The sequence below is a fragment of the Apium graveolens genome, chromosome 2, assembly GCF_009905375.1.
Source record: "Apium graveolens cultivar Ventura chromosome 2, ASM990537v1, whole genome shotgun sequence".
In the NCBI taxonomy this organism is placed as follows: domain Eukaryota; kingdom Viridiplantae; phylum Streptophyta; class Magnoliopsida; order Apiales; family Apiaceae; genus Apium; species Apium graveolens.
Window position 1 is genome coordinate 316,024,796 of NC_133648.1, and position 17,411 is coordinate 316,042,206.

The 17,411-nt window shown below is 35.0% G+C and overlaps 1 protein-coding gene across 1 annotated transcript; it reads right to left on the bottom strand.

The window, feature by feature from the left end:
* Window positions 1–16: 16 nt before the first annotated feature.
* On the bottom strand, window positions 17–3,790 carry LOC141706425 (uncharacterized). The gene is made up of 6 exons (XM_074509185.1): window positions 3,663–3,790; window positions 2,723–3,007; window positions 2,463–2,636; window positions 2,250–2,356; window positions 1,141–1,454; window positions 17–776 (listed from the first exon to the last, which is right to left on the bottom strand). The coding sequence occupies exons 1-6, from the start codon at window positions 3,777–3,779 to the stop codon at window positions 217–219; spliced, it is 1,557 nt and encodes a 518-aa protein (XP_074365286.1). The 5' UTR covers window positions 3,780–3,790; the 3' UTR covers window positions 17–216.
* Window positions 3,791–17,411: the final 13,621 nt, after the last annotated feature.

Here is a 17,411-nt window from a genome sequence, read left to right on the forward strand (position 1 = left end):
GGGATAGACCCTTCACTAAAAAATAGTCACTGTAATTGTTGTCACCATAAATTTATTATTTTGCTAGTAACTTTACCAGCAACGCTACAATTAAGTTTCTATTTGAAACATATCAGGTCTCTTTCTGAAATATCGAACAATTGAGTTTCTATCCGGAACATCCCAGGTCTCCCTCTAGAACATCCTATAAATTACTAACAAGAATGAATTACATTCTCAAGTATGATCATCACCGTCTTCCAAAATTTTAGCTAAAATATTTGAGAAAGAGCCGCTCCTGTGGAGATTGAGCAGCAAGTCCCCGAAGGAGTCTTTCCTAGGCATGTTTGGTTGTTTGCATGAAGTAAAATCCATGATATCCTTTCTCTGGCCTAATGTACCGATTTCAAACATACTAGCCGGTGTTGTATTACACATACTCTCTGGTTCAAACTTATTATGTTCATTCATGTTTGTTTTACCATCAAGATTATATTTGGAATCGACAACAGGTTCCTGTAGGAGGGAGCATAGAGAATTCACCCTTGACATAAGAGACTTTTCATCGAATGCAGTTACCGTCTGAGTGTCATTGAGAAAATGATGAGCAATGTCATCCAACATGTCTTTGCATTTAGATATCTTTTCGGAAGCCATTTGTTCTGAAATATGGTGCTCTATGTGGTTTAGAGGATCTGCAGACATAGATTGGTGCAAACTCGAAACTTTTGACAATTCATGATTCTTCAAGCGCGGAATATCTTGTCCTTCATTAATCTCGTTGGCTTCAATGATACCTATGGCCACCAAAACATAATTTAAGAATTACTCACATTACATAAAAAATAATACAACACACCACTTAAAAGAAAAAACTAACAATAAATTTCAAATGATCAGTTGTTTCAATATGGACAACATAGAGTTTCAACATTTTTGTCTTTCAGATATAAGAGATTTCTAGAGGACTTACATAAGACAACAAAATTCAGTATACCACTTAAAAGAAATAACTAAAAATAAACTTCAAAAAACGTCAATTGTTTCTAATTGTTTTAAGTGTGGGAAACAAGGTTTAAATTATATGTGCCATCTTTCAGAAATGCTAATAATCTTATACAACTTTGTATAGACTAACAAACTACGTTGTTGATTAATTACCTGAACTCAGTGAAGACGCTTCTTTTGACTGATGCAAAGGGGCTATGTCAAGAGTATCCATTTGTTCAACATTTGACGAAGCTGAAAAAGGCAATGCTACACTAGAGAAGGGACACACTTTAGCAGTATCAAGTTCATTAGTAAGATGGTTTGTAGATATATTTCCCTCAGAGTCACAAGCCAGTGATACAGAAAATGGTGCATGCATAACTATCTTGGGTTGTTGGCTAAGGCATTTAAGACGCGCATCACACTGAATCAGCTTTTCATAGTGCTTGTTTAACACACCCTGAGGGAACTGCAGAAAGTGTTCCCTATTCAAACAAATACATTAAAATGATTACATAAATAGAGGTGAAATTTTATAAGTACAACACACCGACAAATATTCCCCAACAGAGTTTGTCAATTCAGGACTCGTAGATCAGTATAAATTTACAATATGCTTTATACAATCATATGAAATGACCAAGTTATTGTACTTTAGAAGAAACAGAACATTTCAAAGTAACAAAATGCACAGTCATGTTGATAGGAACAAAATGTTTATTACCAAATTATTGGTTATATTTTTGTAGAATGGTAACTAAACACAAGTAAATTTTAATTAAGGAAAATATTAGAATGGCATTCACCTCTTTCATATTGATAATACTATTTCATCTACAACCATTCTCTATATATTACCTCAAAAATTACATCAAATACTGGTTATATTATTTCTTAGCATATCAAATAGCACGACTTAACATTATAGAGGGTGTTTGCGACAAAAAATTATAGCTTCATATGTATAGTGTTCCTTCAATTCTAGAATTGTACAATAAATACTTTATTTGAAGATAGAGTAATGATTTGATTTGTTGAAAGAAAGAAGTATAAATTGAAGGAATGTGTGTTTTGAAGTTGTTGGAAATGCCTTTAACTTTAACCTTTAATTGAAATCACACAGATCTAGTAAAATTTAATTTCTTACATGAAAATTGTTGTACCACCACCTCCAAATGAATAATTTAGTATGTATCAATACGATGATGGATTCACAATTAACAATAAAACATATTTTATCAGAAAATACTTAGAAAACAGTCAAGCTCTTAAAGTCTAACCTCTGGATGCTAGCCTGTCCATCTGTAAAATCTGGAGTAACTAGCCACATAGTGTGCTTTCTAGGCTGTGGATTGCTCTCTTTGAAGAACAGTGGCGGTCTCGACAACTGAATCACAAATTATGGAAATATATAGCACCAACAAATATGCAAAGAAAAAAACACTCTTGGAAACACAAGGAAATATGAATAAAAAAATATTAATACACATTACCGCTATAGTCAAATTCCCTGGACGATCATCAGGACAGCTTGCATTCAAAGAAATAATGTCAGACCACTGGAATTCTATTTTACTCTTCAGGCCACAGTCAAGAATTTCCCAAACAAGTTTTTGCTTCGTATAGTAACACTTTGCAACCAAGTCACCCTCATGTCTAGACATATACTGGACATCGAGAACAACTTTAGCCACTTCTAATTGTCGAATATAGATAGTTGATATATGTAGAATAAAGATAATCAAACAACTACCTTCCAGCTCCCGATTCTTAAAAATGAAGCGAAAAATTTAGAAGGCTTCAACTTGTCGGTAGACTTAGAAGCAGCAGAGGTTCTAACATTCTTCTTTTCTTTCACTTTGGAATTTTCGCATGCTGTATTTCCGACAAAAGAAGTATCGGCTCCAGAGAGTTTCCTTTGGATCAAATCCAACAATGATGGACTCTTCCTCAGCTTCAAACCCAACGGGCCTGGCTCATCTAGTAGATTGAACTGTGCAGCTGATACTTGAAACTGCATGCTTCTAGAACTCCAATCCTAATCAGAGAAAATGATCGAATGAAGTACATGAACAATTATAAGAGTATATCATTAACTCAATTAAAACATAAACTAATCTAAAATCAATAAAATCCAATAAAAACAAACTAATGATTTGATTCCATTAGCAATCCGAACCAAAATATTTTAGCAAAAAAAAAAATTAAATAACAACAGCCAATCTCAATCACAACAAGTAAGTAAACAATACTGTTATGACTAATAACACCTACACAATGCAGCTAATTAAGTGTTAGTATTGTATTATACTTATTACACCAGTAATTGTTTCGAGCAGTGTTTAAACTATGTAACAGGCATCTATAATATCCGGGTACAAATATATCATAAAATATTTTTACTGATTTATCAGGACTAGTCGGGACGTCTTACTAGTATGTGCCCACTAAACACCAGTTTCTATGAGTTTAATTTGGTAGAAAATTAATATATACAGGAGGGTCCATCATTATCTATGAGTTAAAACCAATAAAATTTGACGACTAAAGTTCTAATGTCACAAACTAGAAAAAACAATAAATTAACACAGATGTTTAAACACGTGCATGACAAAGAAAAAAGTTATGACTGATTTTGTAGAGGCATGGTAACTAGCTAAGGGGATATAAAAATTAACGGAGAAGATCAAAACCTGATTAGAATGCTGCTGTTGCTGCGATGGCTTGAAGCGCTTTCTGAAGTGACCATCTTCTTCTTGGTCAGCACCTGGTCTGTAATGTACATTCGATTTTTTCGTAAAACTAAACATCTACAAGCTTCGATCAGGGCTTATACTGTAAAATCAGGGGACTTATGTGTACTTTAAATTGAGGATGCTGAGATTCCTCCAACTTCGTTTTCTCTTTGGTATCTGAATTCTATTCTACAACGAATATTTTGTAGGCATGAATATGTATTGATTCATATCAATTTCCTTTTTTGTAATATTTTTAGTTGTATTAATTTACTTTTTGTTATAATAATAAAAATAAAGATTATATGTCAAAAAGTGAAAAGAATGGATTCTCAATATTTTTCTTGACAAAAATCTCAATATTGTTAAAATACCTTATCAGTCACTCTAAAGTCACAAATAACAAGTCCATAGCCCATTTTCGAGGCAAATTTTATTTTTCTATATTAAAGAACAAGCCCATCTTTGAGGCAAATTTTATTTTACCCTCTAGTACCATGTTAAATAAGAAAAAAAATTTCAATACATTTAAAATACGGAACCCATCACTCTAAACACATTTTAAATTTAATTTTAACCACGACCAACAATTTAATGTTGTTATAGTCAATCTGAATAGTATATCAAATTTTACCTTATTTTAATGTCATTACACCGACGAATGATTTATCTCTATTTAAATTTTGAAAAGTATGATGGATAACATTGGTAGGAAAACAATCTCGTGTATATTATATAAACTCAAGTACTATATAAATTTAAATACAGTACCAACTATTCGATTATCAAATTTTTAATGTTTCGGCATGCAATGCACCGATGTTTTATTTTTTAATAAATTATTTAATCTTAAGTATTTTAAAAACAAATAAAATTTAAATAAATAAAAAAAATTATCGAGTTTTATTTGATTTTATTTCGGCTCTATCTTAAGTTCTATAAATCAGGTTTTGACGATTTTACAGCACAGGCGAAGTTCACGAAGTAATATTTAATTCAGTGATGGTTAAAAATTTTTGTTCAAAACATATTATTCAGAATTTGAAGAAAAAAAATAATTACGAATTTTACATTATTATTCTATTCAGTTTATCATACCTACTTATTTTCGGTTTAAATCATTGGAAGTGTAGGATATTCCATTCAATTAAAATACCTACCTATAGTTGGTTATATAATATTCCTATTTTTTTATCCAACGGCTATGATCATTTTGTTTAAAAATCTAACGGTATATATTAAATTGGTAGTTAGGGACCATACTTACCAAAAATTTAGATACGATCCTCCTTATGCATATTATATAATAAGGATATAATGTTATCCTCCCAAACTGGACTCTCATGCTCCGTTAATGAACCATCACTCTAAAATCTTATATTATCATTATAACCACTCTTTTTATTTTTCAAAAGTTTTTTGCAAGGAGCATTTAAGTTAGTAATTAATAAAAATCCCTTTTCTTAATATTTATATATATTTTTGTAAAACTTAAATGTATCAAATTTCAAATACTAATTTTATCTGATACCAAAATTTATCAAAAATAAAGTATTTTGAAAAAGCATTTTATTACTAGAATTTGAATTTTTGGGTATATACCAACCATCAAATTTTTTTTTAGTCTAATGGTAACATTTAATCTTATTTGAAATTACATGCCTAAAAGGGGTGATGAGTATTATGGCTAAATAGTATCGATTTTTGAGCGTTACCAAATAATATGATACTAACAAGACAGTTTGTTTTTAAAGGTTAATCATATGTTGTCAGCGAGTTTACAATTGATATACAATGCTGAAAAAAATAACTGCAAGTAAAGAACACATAAAATTTTAATCAGGTTGGATCCCTAACCTTAATGGTGTATGAGCTGGTCCTTTACTATCTTGAAAAAATAATAATTTTACTAATTATGAACTCAAATATAGATATACGTATACTATAAGAGCTCAATATGAAATGATATTCAATAAATGCAAGTTGTGTTTTCTCAGAAAGATACAGTATATAGACCAATTTTAATTTTAAACTGTGTAGACCAATTTGTATTTATAAGTCTTCACTTGTTCAAATAGTCCAACTGTTGTAAATCTCACTAACAAATATAGCAACATAGAAGCAAGTGTATAAAGAATTTAGCAAGTTTAGGCCAAGACCACAGTTAACAAAACAAAGCATGCAGGTAAACAAAATCAGTAACTGAAATAACGAAGAGAGAAAGAAAGATGTACCCGAAACCATAGCTTTTAACAGTGACTGAAATAAAGGTTCACAGATACAAAATGCCAAGAAAAATGATCACAGCTGAGTCACCAGGCCTTGCTCGAAGTCCTGACTGCTCTTGAAGAGAATATTGCCCCTACCTGCTGCGTTTGGGATGCACACAATATCTCCACCAGGATAAAACAGCTCGGAGTTTATGTTAACAGCAGCAACAAAAGCTCCACTTCGACCAGCACCTCGGTCGCCGGAAAATAACAGCACTTCAGGACTTTTGGGAGAGAAATACAGAGAGGTAGAAGAGAAGAGAAGAGAATGTAGTGTTTATAATACATTCACTTTAACCTCTATTTATAGGAGAGGAGAAAATGAAACTGTCCACACACTTAATGTCTGAATTAAACTGCTTCATTAATAAAAATCAAAACTGATCAGATTTTGAATTTAAATTACTTGTAACAGCTTTTCACATTAACAACCACATTATTATCAGAACTTAAGTTAAGTTCTGATCTGATATCAGAACTTAAGTTCTGATTTTATTCATCAGTTACAGATCAGATTATATTATTTGTCCAGGTTCAAGGTATTTAGACTAAGCCCACTAACAAAGTGACTTGGCCCATTTCAGTATCAAACCCAGTCCAACAATTTAATAATAATCCAGTCACAGATAAATAATTTCGAATTAAAATTAATTCACAAATAAATAAAATCCTCGCCCAGGTCGCCTCGCGTACGCGAGACGCCGAGACATTCGCCCAAATCGCCCTTCGACCCGAAGCGGTCCGGTCCGGTGCGGTGCGGTGCGTGGCGTGGCGGGGCGGCGACGTATGTGTGTGTGCGCGTGAAGCACATAACAACACAATGGACCATCACACACCTTAGTAGTTGTATACTACTCATGTGGGTAATACCATATAAAGCACACAACCCCCTTTATTTATTTCAATGTGGGACAAACATTCTCAAATTTTTTTCCAAGTTTTTCCAAGCTACTTTCAACTCTCATTTCATATGGATTTCATTAAGAAAATTCTTAAAACCATACATGAAAATTTAAGTTCAAATATCATTGAACAATTTTCAATCATTAGATTTTAGGATTAACATCAAGAACATAATTAAATTAAGCTCTAAAATCCTAATTTTCTAACAATCCCCCACAAATCCATACAGAAATGCGATCAATTTCCCATCATGACTTATTTTTTCAGAGTCGGTACCCTTCCGGGTTTGAACCCTCCTAATTCCTCTACTTCAATGGCTATCGGACTCAGATGGAATGTTTCACCTTGAATCTTAATCCGTTTAGTATAACCATATTCCATAGACGATGACAAGTCAAAGGTTATGGTGCCAATCTACGGCTTTGAGACATTAATGGTCATGTCTCGATCCTGTTCATCGAATGCTTCAAGGATTAACCCTATCCTCTAATTGCGACCACACAATTACATTAGCTTAGCTGGGCATCTCCAGATATATACTGCCTCTATCTCGTCAAATGACTTGATCCCATTCAGAGTTTTAACACTCTTGCTTTTCTGGCAGTGTCAGTACCTTCTAGGTTTACAGGGGATAGACTCAGATACTATAGTATCAACTATGTAGCAAATGTACTTCCAATTCATCCTTACAGCTTGTTATTACCCATTGAATACACTTCGAGGGATCTCCTCTCATGTGTATTGGGTTCCCACTGTTGATGAATTATGATGGGTTGACAGTCCCATCCCCAACCTTGACTTAAGGACCACTGCAGGTTCTAGTCCTTTAGTAAGTGGATCAGCTATATTATTCTGAGTTCCTATGAACTCTATAGCTATGATCCTATCAGTCACTAAACCCCTTATAGACTTGAGTCTAACTTGGATGTGTCTCTTGGTTTTAGCATTATGCTTTTTACTGCTAATCTTGTCGATAGTTGTTTGACTATCACAGTGAATAGCAATAGCAGGAAGCGGTCTGCTTACTATAGGTATTGCAGACATAAGTCCGTGTAACCATTCAGCCTCCGTCCCTGTGGCGTCAAGTGCACACAACTCAGCCTCAAAAGTAGACCGGGTAATTATAGTCTGTCTGCTTGACTTCCAGGATATTGCTCCACCAGCCAAGGTGAACACGTCTCCAGTAATTCCATTGGAACCAGAATTCTTAGCTATCCAACTTGCATCACTGTACCCTTCAAGCACACCAGGAAATCTCCTGTAGTGTAAACTAAGGTACATTGTGCCTTTTAGATATCTAAGTACTCTATCAAGAGCATCCCAATGAGTTCTGTTTGGACAGCTTGTATATCTAGCCAATTTAGACACAAAATATGAAATATCTGGTCTAGTGCAGTTAGCAAGATACTGCAAGCTCCCAATAATCTGAGAATACCTTAACTGAGACACAGGCACTCCTGAAGTATTCTTGACAAGGGAAACTTTCGAATCATAAGGTGTACTAGCGATTCTATACTGTGAATAACCATATTTCTCAAGTATAGATTTCTCTATATAATGAGATTGAGTCAAGGTTATTCCTTCAGTGGACTGAATCAGTTTGATTCCAAGAATCACACTTGCCTCACCCATATCCTTCATTTCAAAATGCCTTTTCAAGAATTCTTTAGTCTCGTTAATAATCTCAATATTGGTTCCAAACAATAAAATGTCATCCACATATAGGCACAAAATAACACACTCATTACCTTTAACTTTAGTGTAGACACACTTATCACTTTCATTAATCTTATAACTGAAAGGCAATATAGTTTCATCAAACTTTTTATGCCAATCTCTGGGAGCTTGTTTCAAGCCATAGATGGACTTGATCAACTTACATACTTTCCTTTCATTGCCTGATGCAACAAATCCATCAGGCTGATCCATATAAATCTCTTCTTCAAGTTCACCATGAAGAAAAACCGTCTTTACATCCATCTGATGGATGATAAGACCATGGACTGAAGCCAATGCTATAAGCATTCGGATTGTTACCATTCTTGCAACCAGAGAGTATGTATCAAAATAATCAATTCCTTCCTTTTGCTTAAAACCCTTAACTACCAATCTAGCTTTGTACTTATCTATTGAGCCGTCAGGGTTCAACTTTCTTTTAAAGACCCATTTGCACCCAATAGTAGAACACCCAGGAGGGAGATCAACCAACTCCCATGTTCCATTAGAAATAATAGAGTCAATTTCACTCTTGACAGCGCCCTTCCAGTGCCTTGACTCAGAAGAATCCATAGCTTGCCGGAAAGTTAAAGGTTCGTCCTCGATATTGTAAGTGATGAAATCACCTCCAAAATCCTTGACTACCTTTGCACGCTTACTTCTCCTTGGTTCCTCTAGTTCCTTAGGACTAGAGCTACTACTAGGTTCCGCCCCCACATTTGTCATCTTTTCCACATGATCAGGAATAGAACTTGATGTGTGAGTAGGATCTTCATCAGAAATCATTTCAGGTATTCCAGTTTTCATAGGGTAAACATCCTCAAAGAATGTCGCATCTCGAAATTCAACTATCGTATTTACCACTATACCATCTATGTCAGATTTTAACACTAAAAATCTCATAGCTGTAGTGGTTTCAAGATAGCCCAGAAAGATACAGTCAACAGTCTTTGGACCTAGTTTCTTTCTCTTGTGTTCAGGACAAGCACCTTAGCAAGGCACCCCCACACACGAAGATACTTAAGACTAGTCATCCTGCCTTTCCATAACTCTAAGGGTGTTTTATCCATGTGTTTCAGAGGGACTCTATTCAAAATATGGCAAGCCGTATTTAGAGCCTCCCCCCACATGTATTTAGGCGACCCAGAGTTAATAAGCATACTATTAATCATGTCTTTAAATGTTCTGTTCTTTCGCTCTGCAACCCCATTAGACTCAGGTGTGTATGGTGGAGTAACTTCATGAACTATACCATTGTTTGCACAAAATTCATTAAAAGCATTACTCGTATACTCACCACCTCTATCAGATCTCAACCTTTTAAGTAACTTACTAGTTTGTTTTTCTACTTCAGTTTTATATATAATGAATTTACTAAGTGCTTCATCCTTATGTCTAAGTAAATAAACATAACAGTATCTACTACTATCATCTATAAAAGTAATGAAGTATCTAAACTGGTCCTTGGTCAACATACCACCAAATTCACAAATATCAGTGTGTACTAAATCTAACAAGTCTGAATCCCTAACAACGTTATGAAAATGTTTCCTTATCTGTTTAGCAGACACACATACTTGACATTTAGAATTCTTTTCTATGGTATATTTTGGAATCAACTCTAAGTTCATCATGTTCTTAAGAGCACCAAAGTTTAAATGACCTAGTCTAGCATGCCATATATTTGAGGATTCAATACAGTTAACAGTAGGAATAACATTATTATTCAAATTTCCCAAAATGGGATCCGCATTAATAACAAATATACCATTTGACAAGTAACCCTTGCCAAAGAATGTACCAGTATGAATAAGAACTACTTTATTACACTTGAACGAAATTTCAAAACCACTAGAAACTAAACAGCTTCCACTTATTATATTTCTACGCATGTTGGGAACATGATGTACCCTCGTTAGAGATAGAATACGTCCTGAAGGGAACTTCAGATCCACGTTTCCAACTCCATGTACTTGAGCAACACTAGCATTCTCCATCTTCACAGTCAGGCTATGACTCTGTTGATAAGATACAAATAAACTAATATCAGCACAAATATGTACATTAGCTCCAGTATCTATAAACCATTCATTTGACAGATAGGTAGAAAATATCACAGGGTTGTAGGATACATACCGGTCAACATCGGTTTCAGAAGCCGTAGCCTCACCAACAACCATGTTCACTACAGGCCCACTTGCGGTTCCAAGCACAACATTTGCTTGCGCTACCTCGGTTTTCTTCGCTTTCTTCGTAGGGCAGTCCTTACTACAGTGCCCAACCTGCCCACAAGACCAGCATGGTTTGTTTGCCTTGGGTTTCTTGGCCTTGTCCTTGTCACTCTTAGGTTTATTACTATTAGCTTTCTTAGCAAAAGCCTTCCTCTTTTGTCCTACAGTTGCTATGTTTACCTTTGAGGTACCGTGTTCAGTTGGCATCACATGTCCCTGTTTGGACTTGTGTTGTTCTTGCACCGAGATGTCCAGCATAAGGTTGGTCCAGGTGATCTCTCCTTTCTGTCTTTTCAGGGAGAGAGAGAACTCTTCCCAAGACTTCGGGAGTTTTTCAATCACATTCATCACCTTAAACTTCTCCGGGAGATTCATTCCAGACTCCTTCAAAGCATGCACTATCATCTCGAATTCATGCACCTGCTCAGTCATAGACTTATTATCCACCAGCTTGAACTCGAGGAACCTTGCCACAAAATACTTTTCTAGACCTTGTGAGTCAGTATTATGTGTCTGGTCCAGCTTCTCCCATAAGAGTTTTGCGGAGTAGGCATCAGAAGAATAGACATCAAACAAAATGTTTGTTAGTGCCGCCAGAATGGCCGCCCTAGCCACTCCATCCTTCTCAGCCCACTTCGCAAAAGCCTTAACTGTGTCAGCCTTCTCTTGATCCACTACTGGTTTCTCATATTCCACAACCGGCCACAGACCCTTTATAGTCAGCCACAACTTCATCCTTTTCTGCCAGCGAGAAAAGCCAATGCCACCGTTGAATTTCTCCGGTAAACCGGTTAGTTCAACAGCCTGTGGGAAACTATAGGTGGTCCAATCAATGGCCCCAGCAGTTGTACCCGAACTGCTACCACCACCAACGATAATCTCACTTTCGTTAACCATTATGCTAAATTCTATATAACTAATATTCTTTTCAAGAATGTTATAAATCTCACTAACAAATATAGCAACATAGAAGCAAGTGTATAAATAATTTAGCAAGTTTAGGCCAAGACCACAGTTAACAAAACAAAGCATGCAGGTAAACAAAATCAGTAACTGAAATAACGAAGAGAGAAAGAAAGATGTACCCGAAACCATAGCTTTTAACAGTGACTGAAATAAAGGTTCACAGATACAAAATGCCAAGAAAAATGATCACAGCTGAGTCACCAGGCCTTGCTCGAAGTCCTGGCTGCTCTTGAAGAGAATATTGCCCCTACCTGCTGCGTTTGGGATGCGCACAATATCTCCACCAGGATAAAACAGCTCGGAGTTTATGTTAACAGCAGCAACAAAAGCTCCACTTCGACCAGCACCTCAGTCGCCGGAAAATAACAACACTTCAGGACTTTTGGGAGAGAAATGCAGAGAGGTAGAAGAGAAGAGAAGAGAATGTAGTGTTTATAATACATTCACTTTAACCTCTATTTATAGGAGAGGAGAAAATGAAACTGTCCACACACTTAATGTCTGAATTAAACTGCTTCATTAATAAAAATCAAAATTGATCAGATTTTGAATTTAAATTACTTGTAACAGCTTTTCACATTAACACCCACATTATTATCAGAACTTAAGTTAAGTTCTGATCTGATATCAGAACTTAAGTTCTGATTTTATTCATCAGTTACAGATCAGATTATATTATTTGTCCAGGTTCAAGGTATTTAGACTAAGCCCATTAACAAAGTGACTTGGCCCATTTCAGTATCAAACCCAGTCCAACAATTTAATAATAATCCAGTCACAGATAAATAAATTCGAATTAAAATTAATTCACAAATAAATAAAATCCTCGCCCAGGTCGCCTCGCGTACGCGAGACGCCGAGACATTCGCCCAAATCGCCCTTCGACCCGAAGCGGTGCGGTGCGTGGCGGCGCGGCGGCGCGTGTGTGTGTGCGCGCGTGTAGCACATAACAACACAATGGACCATCACACACCTTAGTAGTTGTATACTACTCATGTGGGTAATACCATATAAAGCATACAACCCCCTTTATTTATTTCAATATGGGACAAACATTCTCAAATTTTTTTCCAAGCTTTTCCAAGCTACTTTCAACTCTCATTTCATATGGATTTCATTAAGAAAATTCTTAAAACCATACATGAAAATTTAAGTTCAAATATCATTGAACAATTTTCAATCATTAGATTTTAGGATTAACATCAAGAACATAATAAAATTAAGCTCTAAAATCCTAATTTTCTAACACCAACAACCCAAACGATCGATCTTGATTCTAACTTTCACGTTAATTTGTTATGATTATTTGAATTATGACCGACTTACGAATTTTTTTAAATTGAAGATAAAACATAAAATGTTTATAAAGGCTTACTCTTTAGTTATCTGCAAAACCATGTTTATACGAAAGTTATTTCTAGTAGCATAAGTTGAAAATTTCCTATTAGTTGGAGACTGGAGTGTGATTTGAAAATGCTCTTAGTATTTTATTAAGATCTAATATTTGTATATAAATGTTATACCGGAGTCCTTACAATTTGGTTTCTTGTAAAATTTCTTAAAATCCGCAACTAATATTAATATATGCTTAAGACAATCTAGACGAAGACAGTAAGTGAGCTGAGTAGCTATTAATTTACCATGTTAGCTTGATGTGAATGTGATAATAATTGTTCTGCAAAACAAGAATATATCTCACATATTAGTAGCAAACGACATCATCTTGTTTATTGATCATCAAAATTATAAGGTTATCATTATCTTCATCGAATGCAGAAGTTGTTGTCAGAAAAAACCTCTCATTTGTTTATAGATGCATGCTAAAACTTAAAAAGCGAAAAAAATTGATAAATCAATACATATACAAGAGAAGGATCGAGTAACAAATACAAAATTAATCATATAATTTATAATTTGTATTCTAATTTAGTTAAAAAAGCAGGTTACCCGGTTAACCTCAGGGAGAATTATACGGGGATAACTTTGTATAAAAAAATAATAAGACATTTTTGTTAATATGTATGGATTTTTTATTTACTGTTATGCTCCTCGTACATTTGTACGAGAACTTCTTTCGCAAGTAGATGAGCGCTCGATATCTAATTTGGGAGTATGTTTACCCTAAATCGTCAGTAGTACGCTTAAAATATATAATATCAATTGCTACTCGCTTATAACTTGTGCGATACACATATTTTTTTAATATCACAAGTTTTTTTCTGACTCAAAAATGGTTTTTTATTACGAAATCAAATCATGCACAATACAAAACTTAACTTCAGTAGGAACATCCTTCCTACTGAAAATTCAATCTGGTAGATAATATGAAGCTCTAGCTAAGGTATGACCCACCATATTAGAAGACCGTTTAATGAATAACAATTCCACGTTATTTTTAGTACTAACCAAAACACGACACTCCTCCACAATCCCTCCTACCTGAGACACTGTGGACATTTTTCTCAGAATTTCCTAAATAATCATTAAGCAGTCCGACTCAGTAATAACCTTAGGCCATGATTGGTGATTAGTCCATTTTAATGCCTCTTTAATGGCTAGAGCTTCAACCATAGCTGAATTTACCATTCCTTCCTTAAGTACTGTAGAGTTTGAATCACATCTCCTTTGTCATCTCTTGCTGCCATGCCAAAGCTAAAAGCAGGAACATCCTCAAAAAATGTTGCATCAACCGTCACCTAGATCGTGTCTATCTGGGGCTTAACCCAATAATCCGTACTCCCTCGTATAAAAGTTTGGGTAATAAGCAATCTGTGCTAAAATTTGGGTGTTCTTCCGATTCATAAGGTACTTCATAGTTGAACTAACAACGTTGTTGACTTGAGATCTGAGTACTTCAGAACTGAAAAGCATAAATTTTGAAAGAAGTTGCACAATTCAATGATAGGATCAGCTACATGCTTCGGAAGAAGGTCACGATAAATGATAGGTAACAACTTTTGCATGAAGACATGTCCGTCATGTGATTTCATATCGTGAATGTTATTTTTTGCCCAATTCACACACCTAGATATATTTGAGGCATAACCATATGGAAGTTTCAATGACTCAATCCACTTGAACAACTTATGAATTTGTTCCTTTAAAAGTGTGTATGATGTATGTGGTTTAGTGCCATCACCTCGAATCCACAACTCACAGTGTACACGTAATTCTTGAAAATCCTTTCTCGATTTTGTGTTATCTTTCGTCTACTTTCCATCACCATGAATTGTGTAGAAAATATTATCAAAGACATTTTATTCTGTGTGCATAATGTTAATATTGTGACGAAGGTAAAGTGTCTCCCAAATGGAAGCTCAAAAAATGGAGAAAAATGTGTCCAATTGTGTTTTACCCCGTAATCTCTTGGTTTTTTCTTATGTGACTATCCTGGAGGGGGAAAGTGAATCTGCTCACACATCACCTTGGCTCGGCCCCTTGAATGTCTAGCACAAACTGATCGTGTCTCTACACTTCCAAATTTAGTACTCTTTCATAGGGGATCATCTGATTACAAAAAATATCGAGCAGTGCCATAAAAATTTATTTTTCCACCATGTTTGAGTTGTTTACCTTTTACTTCTCCCATGCAAACTGGACATGATAACTTACCTTTGGTGGACCACCCGCTAAACATTGCAAGTCCAGGAAAGTCACTAATCATCCATACAAGTGCCGCCTTCATGATAAAATTTGTACGTGAGAACATGTCATATGTTTCAACCCCGGTATGCCATAACACTTTCAATTCATCAATCAAAGGTCTAAGATAAACATGTAAGTCTTTTGTCGGAGATGTCGGTCCGGGAATAATAAGAGGCATGAACATATATGGAGCCTTTGTACACATAGAGGGAGGAAGGTTGAAAACAACCACCACCACCACCATAGGCCATACTGTATACTCCTTCGCGTGCTTGTCGCAAAGGGGTTCAAATCCATCTGTAGAGAGCCCGACTCTTACATTTCGAATCTCATTTGAAAATCTTTGAAATCTTTGATCAAATTATTTCCATTCATCTCCATCCACTGGGTGACCTAATTCACCTTCAACTGCAATTATATCATGGTGCCATCTCATAGCTTTTGCAGTAGTCTTGACCATGAATAAATGCTATAATCTCATGGTAATAGGAAAGTAACGCAAGATTTTTCGTGGAATCTTCTGTTTAGGATCTTTCTGCTTTTGGTATCTGTCTCCATTGCATATATCACACTTTGTCTTGCTACTATGCTCCTTGTAAAATAACATGCAATCATTCTCGCAAGCATCAATTTTCTCATATTCCATATGCAATCCTTTAATCATCTTTCGCATGTTGTAGTACTTTTCGGGCAATTTATGATCATCAGGTAGTACTAATCCAAGATGAAGCAAGTCATCAAAGCCATTATTATTGCAATTATGCTTATTTTTCCACTCAAGCAACTTCATTGAGAACTCCAATGTTGTATAATTGGCATTATTTGGATAAATTGGTTCAGAAGCGGTATTCACCATCTTGTAAAAATATTTTGCTGTTTTATTTGGTTCTTCCTCAAAATTCTCGCAATCATCAAAATCATCCTTATCATGTGCATCATACATATCATCGTCTCTATATCCAGAACTCGTTCCAACCTCGACTTATGATATATTTTTCTCCCCATGACAATCCCATGTAGTATACCATTGCATGATACCATGTCGATACAAATCATTTTTCACGGTACTAGGCTTCTTAAAGTACTTATTTCCACAATCTCGGCACGAACATTTTATAAGACCATTATCTTCTTTTTCGCTATGTTCTATAGCAAATTCAATGAATCTATCTACACCGGCTTTATATTATTCCGTTAAATATTTTGCCTCATTAAACCGGTCACGACCAATCCAACTTCGATCGGATGCCATTTACAAATGCGCACATACATATAATTATTAATCACTAACAATATCAACATTTTACACTATTTATCATCCTATTGGAAAAATTAGTAAACAACAATTAATATTTATCAACAAATTCAAGTTATATGTATTAAAGTAATGCAATTATATCAAAGAAAAGATACAAACACAAAAATAAATGAAAATAGATAATTATACTTACTTGAAGATTAAGAATGATCACATGAATGTAAATTGGGTGGAAAAGGGGAGAAGATGGGGGAGGAAATGGATAATTGCGGCTAGTAAGAGAAAGGGACAATAGGGTTGCCAAAATGGAGTTACTAAATTCAACCGATTTTAGAAGAAAATAGGAAGCGGCTAAATACAACAGAAAATGGTCGTATTTGGAGCTACTAAATTCAACCGAATTCAGAATAAAATAGGAAGCGGCTAAATACAATTAAATCCGGTCGTATTTCATTTTCAACAAAGATCGGTCGTATTTAATTTTCCACTACCGGCAATCGTATTTAATTTTCTTCCATCGTCATTCATATATTGTTTTCTACATAATAAAAGCGGTCGTATTTAGTATTGCTGACATATGGCAGTGATGTGGCCCTAAAACCAACTGCATTCGGTTGAATTTTGGAGTGTATATTTTACAACAAACCGGGAAAATTCCACCTCTTTTGGCGCCGAAATAGAAAAAAATGCGGGAAGGCTAAATTCAACCGAAATTGGT